The following is an 18,362-nucleotide window of genomic DNA, read 5'->3' on the forward strand; positions in this document are numbered from 1 at the left end:
CTTTTTTTTTTTTTTTAAATGTTACTTATTTTGAGAGTGCACGCGCGGATGGGCAGAGAGAGAGAAGGGGGAGAACCTCAAGCAGGGGTTGCAGCTCCGTGCAGAGCCTGACGCAGGGCTCGACCTCCCGACCGTTAGATCGTGACTCGAGCTGACATCACGAGTAGGACGCTTAACCGACTGAGCCCCCCCCGGATGCCCCACTGCCTCCTGTTCTGGATCCACGGACAGCTGCTGACTGTCCACGCTGGGGCCGGCAGTGTGTGTCCTTTTTGTGGCAAGATGTGAAGCAGCTGAGTTACTTCCCAAAACCTACTCTCCTCATCTGCGGGACCACTGCCATTCAACTCCCACAAAACAAGTTGCTTACCTCTAGGAGAGCGTGCGGGAAGTGTGAGGCTCTGTGGTTTCCACGGCAACTCCGGTTTGTTTCTCAACACCAGCCCTCCAGCCAGGCTCTTGCCGCATGAGTCACACCTCAAGTGTTTTGTTTGTTTCCCTTGGATAGAACTGGCTGGAAGTTTGCTCCTATCAAAGGTTAAGTAACATCTCTCCTGGCTTAAGAGTAGAAAGAAAAAGGTCAGTTTGTGTAACGATGAGTTAGTTCCCAGTCAACCTGAGAACAAAACCCGACCTTTAGTATCAACATGTGGAAAAACCACTCTGCCATGCTGGTGTTCTTAGCTGATGTGAAATCTGGAAGAAAACGCAGAGCTCGGTCTTTTTAGATAAATGCTTTATTTTTTCCTCAAAATGTTACAAAAGTTACTTCTCTTGAATATCTACAATGCATAGAGCTTTTATAAATTTATCCCGTAATGAATAAGATCTAGTTTAACACTGATCCACGTTTACTAACATTTAACTCTCAGTGTTTTCCTTTTCTTTCCTGATTTCAGCTCTTTGTTCCAGTCGTCTGCCACCCTGAACTGTTACTTTGAAAAGCATATCCTGACAATCCCATAATCTGAGATGAGGGCGTTTGCTTCTGCTGTCTCCCACACCACGGAGGGGCGGCATTAGGCAGTGGTAGTAACCCTGAGGGAAAGTGAGTGGCCCACAGAGAGAGGACCCCAGGTCTGCAAGAGGGAAAAGCACACACGAGGGTCTGACAGATGAAGGATCCACCTGGAAGAAAGGACCGGTGCCTTCCTAAATTGCCCAGTGGTTTCTGTAAAAGAACTGACTCGCGTTTCCAAAGATGCGCTGAGCAACGTCTAGGTGGGCGAGTCTCCAGGGAAGTGCTCTGGAGCTCAAAGCATAGGGCGAGGGAGCAGAAAGCGTGGGAAGCCCTACCCTGGGTGAATCTGACGAGGACCGGGGCCAGACCAGACCACCTGAGCTTGACCGTCTATCCCCTGCCCCCATCTGCTTCTGTGCCTTCTCAGAGGAGACAGCACCGCCCCCGGGGCCCAGGCAGCTCCCAGGGAAGGTGTGGGGCCTGTGAGGCACAGGGTACGACAGGTGGCCACCCCCATCACAGCTTCTCAAATGGGAACAGGTGGGAGGCTGCCGCTTTCTTTTCCCTTTTGGTCTTCTTAGGGCACTGTGGCTTCTGCTCCTCTTCAGCCTCTCGGTTTTGGGGCCAGGAGGCAGCCAGGATCCTGGACGCTTCTGCTTGAGAGCTGGTCCCCTCCTCTTCATCAGAAGAGAGTCCACCTCCCGCATGTGCCTGGGCAGCGACTGCCTCGCTCTGGAGAGGGAGGGACAGTGGAGGGGAAGGGCAGACCCAGGTCAGCGGTCGGGTGGCAGGGAGCCCCCAGCAGCAGCCTACGCAGGGCCAGTGGCTCTGGGATGACAAAGGCACCACATGGGGCTGGGGAAGAGCCTTCCTCAGACTGGGGACTCCTCCATGCAAGTACTGGAGAACTCGCTCTGGGCTCGGTGCTGGGAATCGCAAAGATGTTTATGCAGGAAACTGCTCTCCAGGAGCGTACGGCCGAATCTAGATCACCGGACTGGTGCTTTGCACTTACTACTCTACCTCACTTGGGAAAAAGCGCATTAATGTCTTCAACTGCAAAGGACCAACTCTCAGTGCCAAATGCTCCGAGGCGGCACTCCCTGACCGCCAGGCTGGGGAGCTGGGCAGGGAGGGCTGGGAGGCAGAAGGCGAAACACACAGGTGGACAGGGTCAACATAAAGCCTGGTGAAAGGTCACCGAAGGGATGTGAGGGAGAAGCGTGACAACAAAATATTTTTTAAAGGCAAATTGGCAGCATGGGGGGCTGGAGACGGGGAAGAAAATAGGTGTGGTTACAGCTGTTCCCAGAGCACATTTCTGTGTCTGACCCAGACTGAACACACCACATAACTGTGGGGACGGGCCTCCCTGGGGAGGCCCTTGAGGGCTACGTGTCAACTTTGCACCTGCGCCCAGAGGCCGGCCCAGCCGGGGCAGGTGCTCAGGGATGTGAATTAAATGAGCAACCCCGGGGCCTGGAGGATGGTCACAGGCACAGGGCACACTGCAAGGCTAAGGGTGACACAGAACTTGTCACCCTTCATGTCAAACACAGAAATGCAGGGTGCCTGTCCCTCCCTGGAAGGGTTTAGCATGAGATCAGACCCAGAGCAGGCACTGGCTCGTGCAGAAACAGAATAGGTGGTGTCGGGGTAGAACTGGGGTCTCAAAGAGCTGGCTGAGGCTCATTTTAGGGACACCTTTCCCAACAAAATAAGGACACGGGGCCTCAGAGACACAGGACCGTGGTGTCAAAACATAAGCCATCTCTGGGCAGAATCTGGGCCCATGGTTCAGAGTCCCACTTGGGCTTGTCTTCTTTCCAAAAGAGCCACACTGACCTTGTCCCCGTAGCGAATCTTCAGCCTCTCCCTGATGAGCAGTCCTTTGACCAGCAGCTTCCAGTTCCCGAGGGCCCGCTTCTCCCTTTTCTGCAGGCAGAATAAAACGGAGGGCACAAAACGTTAAGTACTGCCATTTTCAGGAAAAATGTCAAGATGGAACCTGTGAACATATAAAGATCTGAAATAAGATTTTGAGCTTAAGTGAGTTTCTCAGTTGTGCAAGTCTGTTTCAAAATCGATGTGACTGGGGCGCCTGGGTGGCTCAGTTAAGCATCCAACTTCAGCTCAGGTCATGATCTCATGGTGCGTGAGTTCAAGCCCCACATCGGGCTCTGTGCTGCCAGTGCAGAGCCAGCTTCGGATCCTCTGTCTCCCCCTCTGACCCTCCCCGACACGCACGCGCGCTCTTAAAAATAAACATTTAAGGGCGCCTGGGTGGTTTGGTCGGTTAAGCGTCCGACTTCGGCTCAGGTCATGATCTCACGGTCCGTGAGTTCGAGCCCCGCATCGGGCTCTGTGCTGACAGCACAGAGCCTGGAGCCTGTTTCGGATTCTGTGTCTCCCTCTCTCTCTGCCCCTCCCCTGTTCATGCTCTGTCTCTCTCTGTCTGAAAAATAAATAAACGTTAAAAAAAAAAATTAAAAAAATAAAAAAATAAACATTTAAAAAAAAATCAGTGTGATTTATAAAATGAGGCACATAAAAGGCAGCAAAACAGAACCCTCTTGTGAACTGTTAGCGACCCTAACATCCTCAAGGAGGAGGCCATGCAGACCTGGACCACGGGCGATTCCTTTCAACAGAGGCGGGTGTGGCCAGCAGGTGCAGGGTCCCCAGAGCTGGGATCCAGGCAGACTGTGGACAAGGATGGTGGATTGTGAGGTGCAGACAGAACCCTGTTCACCGGGGCTGGCTCCCTAGGGTGCCTTCCACAAAGTGCAAGAGCTGGAAAGAGCTTTCAAGCACACAGTCTCCTTTCATTCACGGTGCAAGTGAGGCCCCTGCCCCACCTGGGGGCTTGCGTCCCCCTGCGATTCTGCTTTCGCACCTCAGGCCCCCCACCTAGGCCCACCTTGGCCAGGCTGCTCACCTCCTTCTCCTTCTTTTCGATGAGTGCCTGCTCATTTTCCCAGGCAGCCAGGAGCACGTCTTTGTATTCCTCACAGACAATGTAGCCGTCAGTTCTGTGGGGATGCAACGCGGATTGTCTTACGAGCCTGCCGCCTGCTCTGGCCTCTCCTCCTCCCCACTCGTGGAGGCCAGCAGGTGGCTCCTAGGCACTTAGAGCCCTGAAGGATTCCCTGCATCAGCCGCCTACAATCCCAGCTACAGCACCGTCCGTGCAAAGGAAGGCCTGTGGACCCGTTAACACCACATCTTCTTCCCCAGGCCTGCCTGAGACACCTGGGAAGAGGGCTCCCACCCCCACCCCATGGGAGGACAGAGGCCACCAAGCAGGAAGCATGCTGTCACCACCCCCAGGAAACTGTTTTCATCCAGAGTCATCGGCATGCTGGTTTCAGTAGTTTTGCTGCCTCTGGTTGAAAGCCAGAGTAGAAGTGTGAAAGTAAAAGGTAAAGTGCTAAGGCTGACTTTGCAAATCCAGAGTAAAACCCGGAAAATGGCCTCCACCCTCACACTGACTTCCTGCCCCTTCTCCAGGACGCCCCGCCCCTCCTGGCCTCCATGGAAGGCCCCGCACGCACATGGGATGGGAGTAGCCTTTATGGAAGTCGAAGCCAGTGATGGCCTGGACACAGTCAATGTCCAGCTTGCGGGCTATGCGGTGCAGGTTGGGCAGGTTCAGCTGGACACAGCCGACAGGCATCATGCTGGGCAGGAAGAGGTACACGTTCCCAAATTCATTCCGGGGGACCTGCAGAGGGGGGGACACCAGGTCGAGCCAGCTGCAGAATGGAGTGGCCTGGGTCCTGACCCCACTGAGCACCGCCCTTACCTTGCCGTCCACAGCCACGGGGGGCTGGTACTCCTCCGTCTGCCACCTGCCAAACAGACCCAGGTCATTTTGGTCCTGCAGCTGGGGCTCGGCAAGGCGGGCTTTCCGGGCCCGGTTGGAATAGCCCTTCACCATCTACGCCAGAGGGAACAGCCAGTTTACAACACAGACACCCACTTCCTAAGCACTGACTGTATACGGGCCACTGTGCTGAGTGCTTTACAGCCGCAGCCTCATTTAACCGCCCCAACAAACCCGAGACGGGTGTGTTTTTTTACCCCCTTTACAGGTCCTAGTACCACCAGGACCCCTCAGGCTGCTACCACTAGCCAACGCCTGCAGAGCGCTCCCCGTCCCGGGCACTGGGCCCAGTGCTTCTGTGTTAGCTTATTCAGCTCTGCCAACAAAGCCAGCAGGTAGGCTCTGTCACTGCGTTTTACAGAGGAGCAGCCCAGGAGGTATAGAGCGTCCACCTGCAGTGGCAGCTCCCGAGGGCCAGACCCGGCCTTTCCCAGCCATGCCATGCTCTGCGCTTTCACCACTCACAGGGTAACTGGACTCAGAAATGAAGTCACTAAGGCCCCACGGCCGGGTGAGTGACAGTGCCAGGATTCACGCCCAGAAATTGCCTATGTCACGCACCGTGCAAGGCGCGGAGTTTGGGACCCCCGGCACATCCCCAAGGATGTCTAGTGGCCAGATTTTTCACTGGGGAGGACTGGCCACAAGGCTGCATAACTTCTACAAGGAGGAGTGGTATGGGCGCAGCCTAAGGGGCTAAGGACTGGCGCCTGGGCACATGAGCTGCTCCAGGGAAGGGTTTTCTGTAAAGGGTCACCTGCAGCCTCTGTTTTCCAACCCTTCAAAAACATGAAACTTCTTGCATGCTCTGAATGATCCATACCTGGCAAATTCCTCATTCAAGTAAGCCATATTTGAATGCTTTTCCCTTCCTCCAATCTTTCTCAAGCCAGAAAAGTCAGACTTGGGTCCCTCTCCTGGGCGCGCACTCAGCAGCCCTTAGTGCCCTCGCCTCTGCCCTCCGCGCGCCCCCCAGTGGTTACCTTGTAGGGCACTTCTCCCAGCCTCACCACTCTCGCTTGTTTCAGCCACGTGTCCCGGGAGTGCAGGGTATGCACGCAATCCCTGCAGGAACCAACAGGGGGAGACACAGGACAAACTCAGTTCACACGCACCAAAGAAACGCTGTGTGCACAGAGGCAAGGCCTCACACAGCCTCTCAGAAGGATGCTCTCAGCCCTCAGTTCTCTCCTAAGGCTCTGCTCCTGAGGGAACTGGGGGACCTGCGTTAGGCAAACAGCTAACCTGGACTTCCTATCTTCTGGGGGGATGCGTCCACTTACAAGTCCTGACCTGATGGAGTTATCTGTCTGTGTTAGGCTTCATGCCAAGGCTTGCCCCCTTCTCCCACAGTGAGAGTCCCTTTGCAGCTTGTAGAGGAGAAGATACCTGAGCGAGTGCGTGGTTGCCGAAGGCCTGGTCTGCTGCTAAACACAGAGATGGGGGCAGGGACGAGTGTCCAAAGAAGGGGCAGTGAACCCCAAGGAAGACTACACAGAAACTATACTATGAATTACTATGGAAATAAGATCCATGCATATGAGAGAGTCATTAATTCCCAGCAGCCTGATTAGAGAGAGCCTCTGGTTTCACTCTCCTTCCAGAGCTAAGAGCTATAGCCAAGCCTTGCAAGGCGACTTTCCAACAAGTTTCAACTGCTGTCCTCACTGCACCTTCTTTGACAGGGCAAGGCTGTCTCTTCCTCAGCTGGCAGCCCTGAGCTCTGCCCAGAGCGCGGCTCCAGTGAACAAGGGCACTGAGTGCCCTTCTAGTGCAGAAATCAGGCCCTTCACCGACCGCCCCGTCTGAGGCTGACCTTCGGCACAGGACGGGGCACAAGGGGCGTACTGCCTCCTCTGTGCCACTGCCTAACAGAGTGACCCCGGACAAGCCACTTTCCCTTCCTGATCCCCAGCGTCCTCCTCTGTCGATCAGGGGTAATGAGCTCTGTCCTCTCTGCTTTGGCAGGTTGCTGGAGGACCAGACACGTTCCAGGTCCACAGCGCGGGGGCAGCGCTCCTCTGTCCACAGCATCCCTGTCCGAGCTGGGAGCGCTACCCACACTCCTGCCGAAGGCAGCCCATCTCCAATTGCCCAAAGGAGTTGTGGTCACGGTCTTAGGCGGGGCAGGCGGGCACTATCTGGACGTTCCCAAGGAGCACAGCGGGGAAGTGGACACAGCCCTGTCAGAATAAATCTCGGCTCCTATTTCACACCCATGAGGGCAGCTATGACTACAAAAACCAGAACACAAGTGTCGGCAAGAGTGTGGAAATATTGGGATCTTGTCCTCTGCTGGGGAGACTGTAAAACAATGCAGGCTTTGTGGAAAATAGCGTGTCGGTTCTTCACTAAGTGAAACACCCAAGTCCCACATGATCCCGCAACACCACTTCTGGGCATACACCCCAAAGAGCCGGAAGCAGCGTCTCAAAGAGACAGCTGCACAACCCCTGTCCACAGCGGCACGGTTCACAAAGGCCAGAAAGGAAAGCAACGAGTGTCCACCCCCCGGGCGTCAGGCACACAAGGACAAATACTGCATGGTCCCACTCATGCGAGGTCCTGAAAGGAGTCAAATGCACAGAGACAGAAAGTAGGCGGGTGGGTGCCAGCGGCTGTGGGAAGGGGGGCGGGGAGTTAGTGTTCAACGGGGACAGAGTCTCAGTTTGGGAAGATGAAAAAGTTTTGGAGATGCGGGGGCGGATGGTTGTACATTTAAATGTACATTATACGTACATATATGTACATTACATACATTATGTGTACATTATATGTCAATGTACTTAACAGCACTGGACTGTATGCTCTCAAAGGGTTAAATGGCACACTTTGCTTGGTGTCTTTTACTACCAGAAAAACCGTCCACCTCTAATGCTTTCTTCCTATGGTGGACGTGGTGGTTCCTGCGGATCATGCTGGTACTTTTCTTCCTACCAGACCTCCTCTCCCGCAACCGCGTCAGGAAGCCTGTGCCTTACCGCCTCGGTTAGGGCGGCCGGGCCCCGGGGGCCTCTGGTCGTCGCAGCTGAGGCCCTGAGCAGGCTGGAAGACGAAGTCCCACCACAGACCCTGAACAGGGGCTGTGGCCGTCTCCCTGCAGGGCTGACTCCTGCACACAGGACTCACTCCACCCACCCGTGTGATTTCCCGGTTTCCTGGTTTTCTCTTTCCTCTACTCTACCTTTGGTCTTGCATTACCATGTTTTAAAAAAATCACTTCTGTTAGTTATTATTTCTCTCATCTGCTATTTCTTAAAAGTGCTGCTTCTACATTTCTCTGTTCCACACATTAAATTGACGTTAAAGTGATTTGTTTTCATTTTGTGTATATTTTATATTCATTTTCTCATTCCCTTCCCCCATTCTCTGGCAATTTTTTTTTTTTTTTTTTTGGTGTGGAGAAAATATACATAAAATGCATCATCTTCATCGTGATTAAGTGTGCAGTTCAGTGGCATCAACTGCATTCACAGTGTCGAGTAACCGTCCCCACCATCCATCTCCAGAACGTTTTCATCTTCCCGGAGAGAAGTTTTGTCCCCATTAAAATATGCACTCAGTTTGTCAGGATCAAATCTTTTCTTCCTTCTATTTTATGGGTATGTTTTTTTATTCTTATACAGACCTTGTTGTACTTTTTATTTCTCCCCATAACCTTTCTTCACCTGCTGGTCTTTCAATCCGTGTTGTTCTCATCTTTAAGCTACAATCCCTCTACCCACGTCCCACGTGGGACAGCGTGCACACACACCACAGAGCTCAACCCTTCTGACTAAAGGGCCGATGTTAGCAGCCCCCTGCCCCAGAAGGCCGCTAGTCCCGGGCCATCGGGAAGACAAAGCCACCGGGCCGCCTCACGCACCTGGAGTAGACAGCCTCTCCTCGACAATACCCCAGAATAGCGGCTGTCTCGGGGTAGATGGCCTCGTATTTCAGGAGATGCCTCTTCAGGGCGTACAAAGGGTGGTTCTTATATGTGCCAATGACCGTTGGCAAAGGCTGGCCCAGGTGCTTTGCCTGAAACTGCAAAGGCCAGAGAGACAACACTGAGCATGTCTGGAAGAGGAGGGGAGGTCTGAGGTGGGCAATCTTTAGACCCCCTTGTTTGGAAACAGTGGAGCAGAGGTTTAACAAGCACCAGTAACAGTAACGTCCTCAGATAGATTTTAGATAAAAGCTGCAGAAGCATGTAATTCTGTGGCTCGTGGCAGCTCGGAAGGGTCACCTAACCTATTCACTCTCAGCGCTCAGACCCCTGGCAGCCCTCGCAGAGCAGCGCCTACTCTGTTCCTCGGGGAAGACACACGGGCTTTCTTCAGGCGGCCTCACGCAGAAGTGACACCACTAGCCTGCAGTGCGCGTGTACTTGACCCCGCTCTCCCGGGACACTCAAAGGGGCCGTTCACGCTGTGTGACTCGGCTTAGTCCGCTATAACTACTACTTGTTCTCCTAGCCCTTCTTCAAGGCTCTGGATTTCTCAGTGGCGATTCCCCTGCTGTAGTTCACATCCTATTCCCCAAAGGCCCTGCGCCTTCCCTGGCATCTTTCTAAACGGCCCTCGTAGACTGGCAAGGACTGGCAAGGCGGAGTGGTCGGGAGTAGGAGCGCGGTCAGCCTCCACCGCAAACACTTTAGTCAGGACGCCACCTGCACAATTCCCACCTCCCCATCACTTCTGAGTAAAATGAGCCCGAACGCCGCCAGACTGAACTCTCAGCAGAGTGAACTGCACGGCTACGGAGAGTGGCACATAAATCCACGCTTCACCAGTCCTGACAAGGTGGGACTAATTCATTGGCAAATCTGGGCAAAGGCTGAGCTCTACGCAACATAACTCATGCGTAAGGGGCTCGGGTCAATGGGGACTCCTAGGACACACACACTGTACTATGTCTTAGCAGTCTGCTTCCCAGAGTGCCTTCCGGAGTCCCTCCCTTCCCAGGAGAGGAGTGTTCTAGATCCGAGGAGGGACATTTGTGTGTGTGTGCTCCTTTGAGTGTGCATGGGGGGGGGGGGGGCACAGGCGGGGACACAGAGGACCATCACATTCATGAGTTTTTCTTCACGGAGTGCAATTTATAGGACTTGCATAAATTATTTTCAAGCTCCAAATTTACAACTAGGCAATAACTAAAAACACACAGTATATGCCTTCAAACCCAGATAGACACGGGTTCAAGTACGAAGGCAGTTTATCTCTCAGGTCCTACATTTTTAACTGGTAAAATTAAGGCAATAATCATCCCAGCTCTATAGTACTGTTGTGATAATTACAGGAGCTCACACTCAAAGATAACCCCACATGGGGCTGGGCACACATAAGGTGCACCAAGATGGGCCTTGAACCTGTGGCAGCTGAGGCCTTCCCTCTGAGGCCCCCTCCTCTTCCCTCCCTGCCAGTCTTCCCTCAGTCCTCCTCCTCCTCCCTCTCTGCCCGCCTTCCCTCTGAGTCCCCTCATCCTCCCTCCCCGCCAGCCTTACCTCTGAGTCCTCCTTCTTCTCCCTCTCCACCAACGGGCTCTGATACGGTCTCAAGGTTTCAGCCCACCACTTGGCATCAACTCGGCACTTGCGGGTTGTGGTCATCCAGGCTGGGTCGTACCTCTGGGTGACATCCCGGACCCAGCCGTCACCGTCGATGCCCACCACGTAGGTCATGGGCTTGGTGGCGTACTTGTAACAGGCCACGGCCTGGCCCACCACACCGTGCACACAGTCCACACACACCCACTTTTCCTCCTGCTCACAGAACACCTCCAGCCACTGATCTCTGCCGGCCGCTGTCCCTCTCTGTGCCCCCTCACCATCACTGGAGATTTTCTTGCCTCGCTTGCTCTTACTGCTCGAAGAGCTCGTGGACGCTGCCGGAAAGCCAGAGCGCCTAGGGTGCCTTCCACGGTGGGTCCTGGAGTCACTCTTAGACCCTGCCTTTGTCCTCTGGGGGCCCGGGGCCCTCCTCTGCCTGGGAAGGCCAGGCTCAGAATCCTCATCGGATGAATGACGGGCTTCCCCACTGGACGGCTCGAAGTCAGAGCCATTGCTGCCCCTCTCACTCCCACTCTCCTCTTTGTACGACACCCTGGAGGCCACCTGCCGCTCCCGGCCCTGCCGACGTCTCCGGGGGCCCTCCTCCTGCTCCCCCGCCTTGCGCTCCTCTTCCTCACTGGAGGAGGGCCCACGCCGTTTCTTCCCAACCGCGGCTGCCTTGCTCCTCTTCCCTCTGGCGCTCGGACTGCCAGTGCCCGCAGAAGGAGTGCTCTCTTGTCCGGTCCCCTTGCCACCCTTGGGTTTAGCTTGGTTTTCCGGAACTGGGCTGGAAGTTTCCAAGGAGCCTCCGGGACCCTCTGTAGATCTCTCCTTGGAAGCTTTCTTTCCCTTAAACAGAAGAGGAATTTTTGTTTTTTCCTTTTTTTTTTTTTTTGCTAATGATAGGAGATCCTATAATCTACCAGGCCCAAGTCACTGGCTACAGAACGCATGTACACAGGATGTCCCCAGCTCAGACAGTGACAGGCTGGCTCGACTTTAGGACTGTAAGACGGCATTCACTGAAACCCAAGGCACCTTAGACAGGCCACAGTGTGACTCTTTCCACTCTGGAGTGTGGCCCGGGGAAAAGAACACCGGAAACAGACAAACCTGGGCTCCAATCCCAGCTCTGTTTCTCCTTTCTTCTATGGTGCCAGTAAAGTATGCAGACGTTTATTCACTTGCTTTCAAATATTTTTTACATATAGACTTATACATAAACACCTATAAACGTCTCCGTATGTACCCATAAACATATCATTAGGTACATATGAACCTCTGAATCTCAGTGTCCTTGGCAATAATACACACCTTGCATACAATGTACCTTTTTTTTTTTTTTTTTTTTTGGCACATAACGTATCTTGCAAACAAAATACTGACAGACTTAATAAAGTTGTTGCATTAAGAATACAGAATTTCAGGGCCGCCTGGGCGGCTCAGTCGGTTGAGCGGCCGACTTTGGCTCAGGTCATGATCTCATGGTTTCGAGTTCGAACCCTGCATCTGTGCTGTCAGCACAGAGCCCACTACGGATCCTCTGTCCCCCTCCTTCTCTGCCCCTCTCCCACTCATTGTCCCTCTCTCAAAATAAATAAATAAATAGATAAGTAAACTTAAAAACAAAAAAAATCCACCTCTGACACTACGTTTCAGACCGTGCTAACAGTGCAGTGAGTACAGCACCGAGCCTCTTCCTTAGACGATGGCGGAATGCAGAGTCCTTCACCCGCTATCACTCCACACTGACGAGGAGGAGGGGGAGGAGGATGGGGCCTTTCTACTGCACCTCACGGCAGAAACTAACCCACCAAGGAGCCAAGATCTCTCTCAGGCCCCTCTCTACACCTCAAGCTCCATCAAGCTCAGGCTGCCGGAGGCCCACTGGTGTCCAGTCTTCCCAACACAGGGGACGTGCAAGGCAGGCTCCAAGAGGCCCATGCCCTGTGAATACCAACCCTTGAAAAAAGTCCAATGACCAATTTTTTTGTGAAGTGCGAGAATTTCTCCCTTCTTATTGACACAACTACCCTCTGGGAGAACCCCACCTTTGCTGTAGGTAACTTCAGAGGAACCGGCTGCAGAGACAATACCAGTCGGGTGGGGAGCTGCAGGGCCCGGAGAATCAGTAAAAATATCTACAATGAAAAACAATGACACATTTATTCTAAGAAAAAAAAATATGAGGATTTAACTAATTCTATGTTGTTTCTTGTGGGTAGATTTTTATAATGGGGAAAAGTCAGAAACAACCAAGCAAGAGAGGCTGGAAACCTCCACGCTATTAAAAATAATCCTGGAGAGGGGCACCTGGGTGGCTCAGTCGGTTAGGTATCCGACTTTGGCTCAGGTCATGATCTCACGGTTTGTGAGTTCAAGCCCTGTGTCAGGCTCTGTGCTGACAACTAGGAGCCTGGAGCTTGCTTTGGATTCTGTGTCTCCCTCTCTCTCTGCCCCTTCTCCCACTTGTGCTCTGTCTCTCTCTCTGAAAAATAATGTAAAATAATAATAATAATAATAATGCTGGAGAGATTTATCTTCGTAGAAAAATGGTTTGCTTTTTATGTGTAATGTTAATTTTTGTAAAAAAAAAAAAAAAGTATAGAAATATAAACATATAAGCGTGTTTAGAAAAGGACCCATTTTGGGGATATGGGTGTTTACAGGTGATTTTTTTTCCAATTTATCTATCTTCTGATTGTTCTGTATTCAACATATGTCGTGCATGTGATTAAGAGAAAATAATTAAATGACATCACTCTAAGAAGAAAAAACAGAAAACATCATTATCACCAGATCCCCAAAGTCTACTCCATTTTCCATTTTTCCCACAAGGAGTCTTTCAACTGGAGGCTGCGACTCTAAAAATCTGTTACCCTGTAAGGATGGGAGCCTGGTTGGGGGAATAAACCTCCAAAACAGCGACAGTGACAAAGTATCTGAGCAAGATCTTCCCATGCGGACCTCAGGGACCCGCTTCTCCTGAATTACTGTAACGCCCAGCTGAGAAAGCCAGAAATAGGAGGGTGAGTTTTCCATGAAAAGCCATGTTGTGACGAAAAAAAAGATTACTTTTGCACGTTTCTTCTGAAGTTAAAAGCAGAGGGGGTGAGAAAACATCAAAGAAACCCAAATTGAGGGACCCCCTATAAAATTCCTAAGCAGTATTCTTCAAAAGTATCAAGATAGCAAGGACAAGAGAAGACTGAGAAACTGTCAGAATAGAGGAGACAAGGAGTCATGGTGGATAAATGGAATTAGAATTAACCCATACATCCTCGGGCAATTGATTTTTGATGAGGGTGCCAAGACCATGCAATCCCCACTGAAAATCTTGTCTCTTCGGCCAACAGTGAAGATAACACAACAGATAGCTGGGAGAGCGGTCTCCTCAACCAAGGGTGCTGGAACGACTGTGTCTCCACATGCAAAAGAATGAAGGTGAATGCTCACCTCACATCATATATAAATAGTAACTCAAAATGGATGAAAGACCTATATGTAAGAGGTCTACAAGTATAAAACTCCTAGCAGAAAACAGAGGAAGAAATCTACGTGAGCTTGGATTTGGCAATGGATTTTTAGATATGACACCAAAAGTATAAGAAACAAAGGAAAAACAGAAAAACTGAACTTTGACAAAATGAAAACTTTTGTACATCAACAGACTTTATTAAGAAAGGGAAAAGACAACCTACAGAATAGGAGAGAATATTTGCATATGTGACAGGTGCCTAGTGTCTAGAGTACATACAGAACTCTCACGATTGAACAAAAAAAAAGACAGAGAACCCAACTAAAAAACAGGCATTGGATTTACTTGGGTATTTCTCTGAAGAAGGTATACAAATGGCCAATAACCACATGGAGATGCTAACCATCATGAGTCACCAGGGAAACGTAAGTCAAAACCACAACGAGATACCACTTCACACCCCTTCGGATGACTACAATAAAAAAATTTTTTTAAAGGAAAACAACGAGCATTGGCGAAGATGTGGACAAAGTGGAGTCCCTGCACCCTGCTGGTGGGAATGTGCAACGGTGCAGCCGCTGTGGAAAAGTCTGACGATTCCTCAAAAAGTTAAACACGGAATGACCCAGCAACTCCACTCCTCAGAAGAAGTGAAAACAAGAGCTCGAGTAAGTACACGTACGCACACGTTTACGGCAGTGCTCCTTACAACAGCCAAGAGATGGAAACAACCGAAATGCCCAACAACTGATGAATAAACAACATGTGGTCTATCCAGTCACAGAAGGTCACAGGTTGTATTGCTTCCACATGAAACATCCAGAACACGTAAATCTGTGGAGACGGAAGGCAGACCGGTGGCTGCCAGGTGCTTGAGGGAGAGGGAGGAGGAAGCAGAATGCCGGGTAACTATTTAATGGGCACACGGTATCATTTTGGGGTGGGAAAATACTTTGCAAATACACACAGCAACAAAGACAGGGAGGACAGAACTCAAATATTAATGCTTGTCCCTGGGAGGTGGCATTTTGGCATGATTCCTGGCTGTGTCAGATATGAGACTTTTTCAAGCCAGATCAGAAGACGGGTAAAGATGCCTCTCATTTGGGCTCTTAAGATCCAAGAAGTCTGGTCTCTTGCCCTGAACAAAGAGAAAAGCTGGAGCTCAGACACAAGCATACGTGATTAACAGGAATCTTTCAGGGGTAAAACTGCATTTCTACCTCTGTTTTTCAGACACAACATCTTGGTGGACAGAACTCTCCTCGCCGCACAGCAGCCGGCCAGTGTCGCTGCTCAAACTGGAAGGGAGGAAAACACTTCCTGAAGGATTTCGGCAGCCAGTGTTTGAAAAACCATTTCCCTGGGATGTCTGGACGTAATTTCTGGATATTTAATGGAAACAAGTCGAGGGCACCTGACCAAAACTGAAGTGCTCTGTACTCCAGGACGGCAAGCAATAGTCACTGGTCTCGATCTGGACTCCAGGGCTTCCCAACGGAACGACCCTGAGAAAGTTTTTTGGCCTCTCTGAGCTTCAGAACCTATTTTTTATCTTACAAGGACTGAGTAAGAACATGGAAAACACTGGAACGGTATCTGGCACATGACTGCCATGGTCATTTGCTAACAGTCCTAAAGAACAGTGCTGCCAGGAAGACCACTTACGTGGACCAACTCTTCATCATCCCGCGCAGAGTAAATAGCAAATCTCCTTTCCAATGTGGTCTGTAGGCCATCTTGCTCGTTGGTTGAAAGGTCTGCATTAACTGTAAATGTTCCAATGAACCTGGAAAGAAACCAGGCGTTCCCTGTGTCACAGGTCATGGCAAAGAGGAATGCTCGCTATTCTTTTATAGCCAAGAAAATCAGAAGGGACGGTCTCAGAAGGGAACATGAGCCTCGGCTGCCTATGCCCTGCTTTTCCCAGTCTGAGCGGCTTGACCCCTGCTCACCACTGAGGACCCCGCCACACTCACATCCCTGGTTGCTCCGTGCACCCACAGGCCCCAGCACATCCCCTCCTGAGCACTCCTACCAGCACGCTACCCTGATGAACTGAGTGCACCGGTCTTCCCGGCCAGCCTGGGAGCTCTTCGAGGGCAGAGATCATGCCTGACGTTTCTCTGTCTTCAGTGCTGTGCCCAAGGCCTGGCATATAGGATCCTTTCAGGGAAGGTGTGTGGAACTGACCTGCCCCCAGACTCTGCGAGACATAAGTCCTACACTGGGGTTCTGCAGGACGGGCTGGAGGGCCGTACCATTTCACCAAGTTCGACAGGTAGCAGGCATCCACGTCTTGAGGTGGCACTTTGGTAAAGCGAGCTGGGATGATGGACAGGCCGATGGCAAGCAGATCTGGCTGGTTGCAGATGTTGCTGCGATAGAAACCATTTGCCAGCAGGCACAACAGGTGAACCTGGGAAAAAGGGGAAGATGGTAGGCTGAAAACCGGAGGGGTTTCTGCTGCCAGACTGAGTGACATTTTGTGGGCAGGAGTTCTTTGTTGTTATTTCTACATACAGAAAGAAAAATTCCATGTCAGCCATTTCCCAAGACTTTGTCACCCTGTCCCCTCCCTACTTATGCCCTCACAGAAATAATCAAATCTCAAAATTGCAAAATAAAAACTTTTTTTCTTTTAGAGGCCTTGTCTTTCAGCTATATGCTGTAGGATTTACGGATGACGTTCTACAATGTCTGCGGTTTGCTCCAAAAAGATTGGCAGGAAAAGTGAGTTGGGGGAGAGAAGGTCGAGGCCGCACAAGCGCCAGCAACTGTCCAAGCTGGGGGTCGGCACAGGTTCACCACGCTACTAGCCCCCCAGCCCTGGAAGAACCCAGCCCCTCCCACTGCAGACTCCACGTCTGCCCTTCACCTGAGTTCCAACTGCTCCCCAACCTAATGAGATGATCACAGGACTGCTCCCCATCGCCCCACAGCTTTACATCATTTTCCCTGCAAAACCGTCGTCAAACCCACTTATGACCACCCCGTTTGAGTCAGTGGCTCACCCTTCTCCCCTCACTGAAGCTTACAATCTGGGAGCCGTATTAACTCTTCCCCTGCTTTCACCTCTACCAAAAGGTACAAGCAGCACAGCTATCCCATATACTCCTCAAGGCTTTGGGGTGGCGGGGGGGGAGGGGTCTCATCTCTTCACTGTCCTTGCTCTGCATTCACCTCACCTCCATATTTCTGCGGCTGCTGCAGACACACGGGTCTCTTCCACCTCTGCCGTCTCTACCTCCTCTGGCTGCCGCTGCCGACCCGAGGGACATCAAAGTGCCCTTCCCTCGCTCTCCACAGGCCTCCCAGGCACGCACCCCCCAAGATGCAGACACACTGGTCGTCCCGCCATGTGCCCTCAGCTCGGCCTGGGCAGTCCCCCCAGCCTCTGTCCTCTGCCCTTTCTCTTCAATAAAGCCTTCCTCCGCTGCTCAACCCACGCCGATCCCTTTCCTTATTCCCAGGCTTCACTGAGACCAAAGTTCTGGCACCGCACCACCTTGCCTTGACAGAGAGGACACTGTCCTTTCACCCCTGCCCTTACCTTGTGTGTGTCCTCACGGACTTCTTTACTGAAACGGTTCATCATCCTCCGAAGGTATGTCTCAAACTCCATTTTTATCCTTTCACTGCCATGCATATGGAAAAATCCGAGGATGAAGTGGGAGACGGGCGACGCCTGACCCCAGCCCCCAGTCACTTCCTTTCCCTTGTGATGTCTCATGAATGGCGCCCCTTGTTTTCCCGCACGAGGTTGTGCAGGCGAATCTGCAAGCTGGCTACCTTCTGCAGATTTTCTGGTCCTTCTCGCCTAAATGCCTAGACTTTCTCTACCTGACACGCCGCACAGACGTGCTTTGAAGTGCACATCCTCCAAGCAGTCCTCTCTGCCTGTCTGACCTCCCGATTACGGATTCCCTCCCTTAGCATGGGTACTTTTGTGCTACATTGGTGCACACTCATTTGTTGGTGCTGCTCTGCTGTAAGAGGTCTCTCATGCCGGTGTCCCCTGCATCCATAAGCCAACTTCACACTTCTTGAATGACTTCTATCATCTCCTTTCTTCGTGCCTGATGATGTGCCTGTCACACAGCGGGAGTCATTGGCCATTAACTACAAGGTGTGGTGTTACACATTCCCAAGCCACCAGGGGCTACAGCGGTCCCAGGAACCTAGGGATGGAATGGGGGCTCCCTACCACAGTGGGGCACTGCCTCAAATCGTGCAGTGTGATGTGGTGCGACAAGAAGAGGGTCAAGTTGGATGGAGAGGGATTTAGATCTTGGCTCATCCACTTCCTGTCTGAGTGACTCCTAAAACTTTACCGAATTTCTCGGAGCGCCCAGGTCCTCACCCACAAACTACCTTAAAGTTTAAGTTAACAGACAACCCGCAGAGCCCTTGGACACAACAGATGTTAATACCTAAGAGTTTCCTCTCTCTCCACGCCCTGCCCCAGCCAGAGAACAAACCAAGATTCTTGTTCAAGTCCTAAAGG

The 18,362-nt window shown here is 51.7% G+C and overlaps 1 protein-coding gene across 3 annotated transcripts in view; it reads right to left on the minus strand.

Annotated features, from left to right (window-relative positions):
• Positions 1 to 718: 718 nt before the first annotated feature.
• Positions 719 to 18,362, minus strand: part of XPC (XPC complex subunit, DNA damage recognition and repair factor) — a 29,200-nt gene continuing 11,556 nt past the window's right edge. The window contains exons 5-16 of one of the 3 annotated variants that reach the window (XM_058725856.1): positions 17,409 to 17,493; positions 16,117 to 16,274; positions 15,524 to 15,644; positions 12,429 to 12,518; positions 10,333 to 11,226; positions 8,713 to 8,873; positions 5,831 to 5,912; positions 4,767 to 4,901; positions 4,516 to 4,685; positions 3,900 to 3,993; positions 2,807 to 2,896; positions 719 to 1,693 (exon numbers count right to left, since the gene is read on the minus strand). In XM_058725856.1, coding sequence (XP_058581839.1) covers positions 1,478 to 1,693; positions 2,807 to 2,896; positions 3,900 to 3,993; positions 4,516 to 4,685; positions 4,767 to 4,901; positions 5,831 to 5,912; positions 8,713 to 8,873; positions 10,333 to 11,226; positions 12,429 to 12,518; positions 15,524 to 15,644; positions 16,117 to 16,274; positions 17,409 to 17,493 — 2,296 coding nt within the window. In that variant the 3' untranslated portion in view covers positions 719 to 1,477. Of the gene's footprint in view, positions 1,694 to 2,806; positions 3,216 to 3,452; positions 3,665 to 3,899; positions 3,994 to 4,515; positions 4,686 to 4,766; positions 4,902 to 5,830; positions 5,913 to 8,712; positions 8,874 to 10,332; positions 11,227 to 12,428; positions 12,519 to 15,523; positions 15,645 to 16,116; positions 16,275 to 17,408; positions 17,494 to 18,362 lie in introns of those variants that run through there. The other 2 variants (XM_058725858.1, XM_058725859.1) reach the window with 2 other exon arrangements.

Source organism: Neofelis nebulosa, chromosome 4 (assembly GCF_028018385.1).
Source record: "Neofelis nebulosa isolate mNeoNeb1 chromosome 4, mNeoNeb1.pri, whole genome shotgun sequence".
Taxonomy (NCBI): Eukaryota; Metazoa; Chordata; class Mammalia; order Carnivora; family Felidae; genus Neofelis; species Neofelis nebulosa.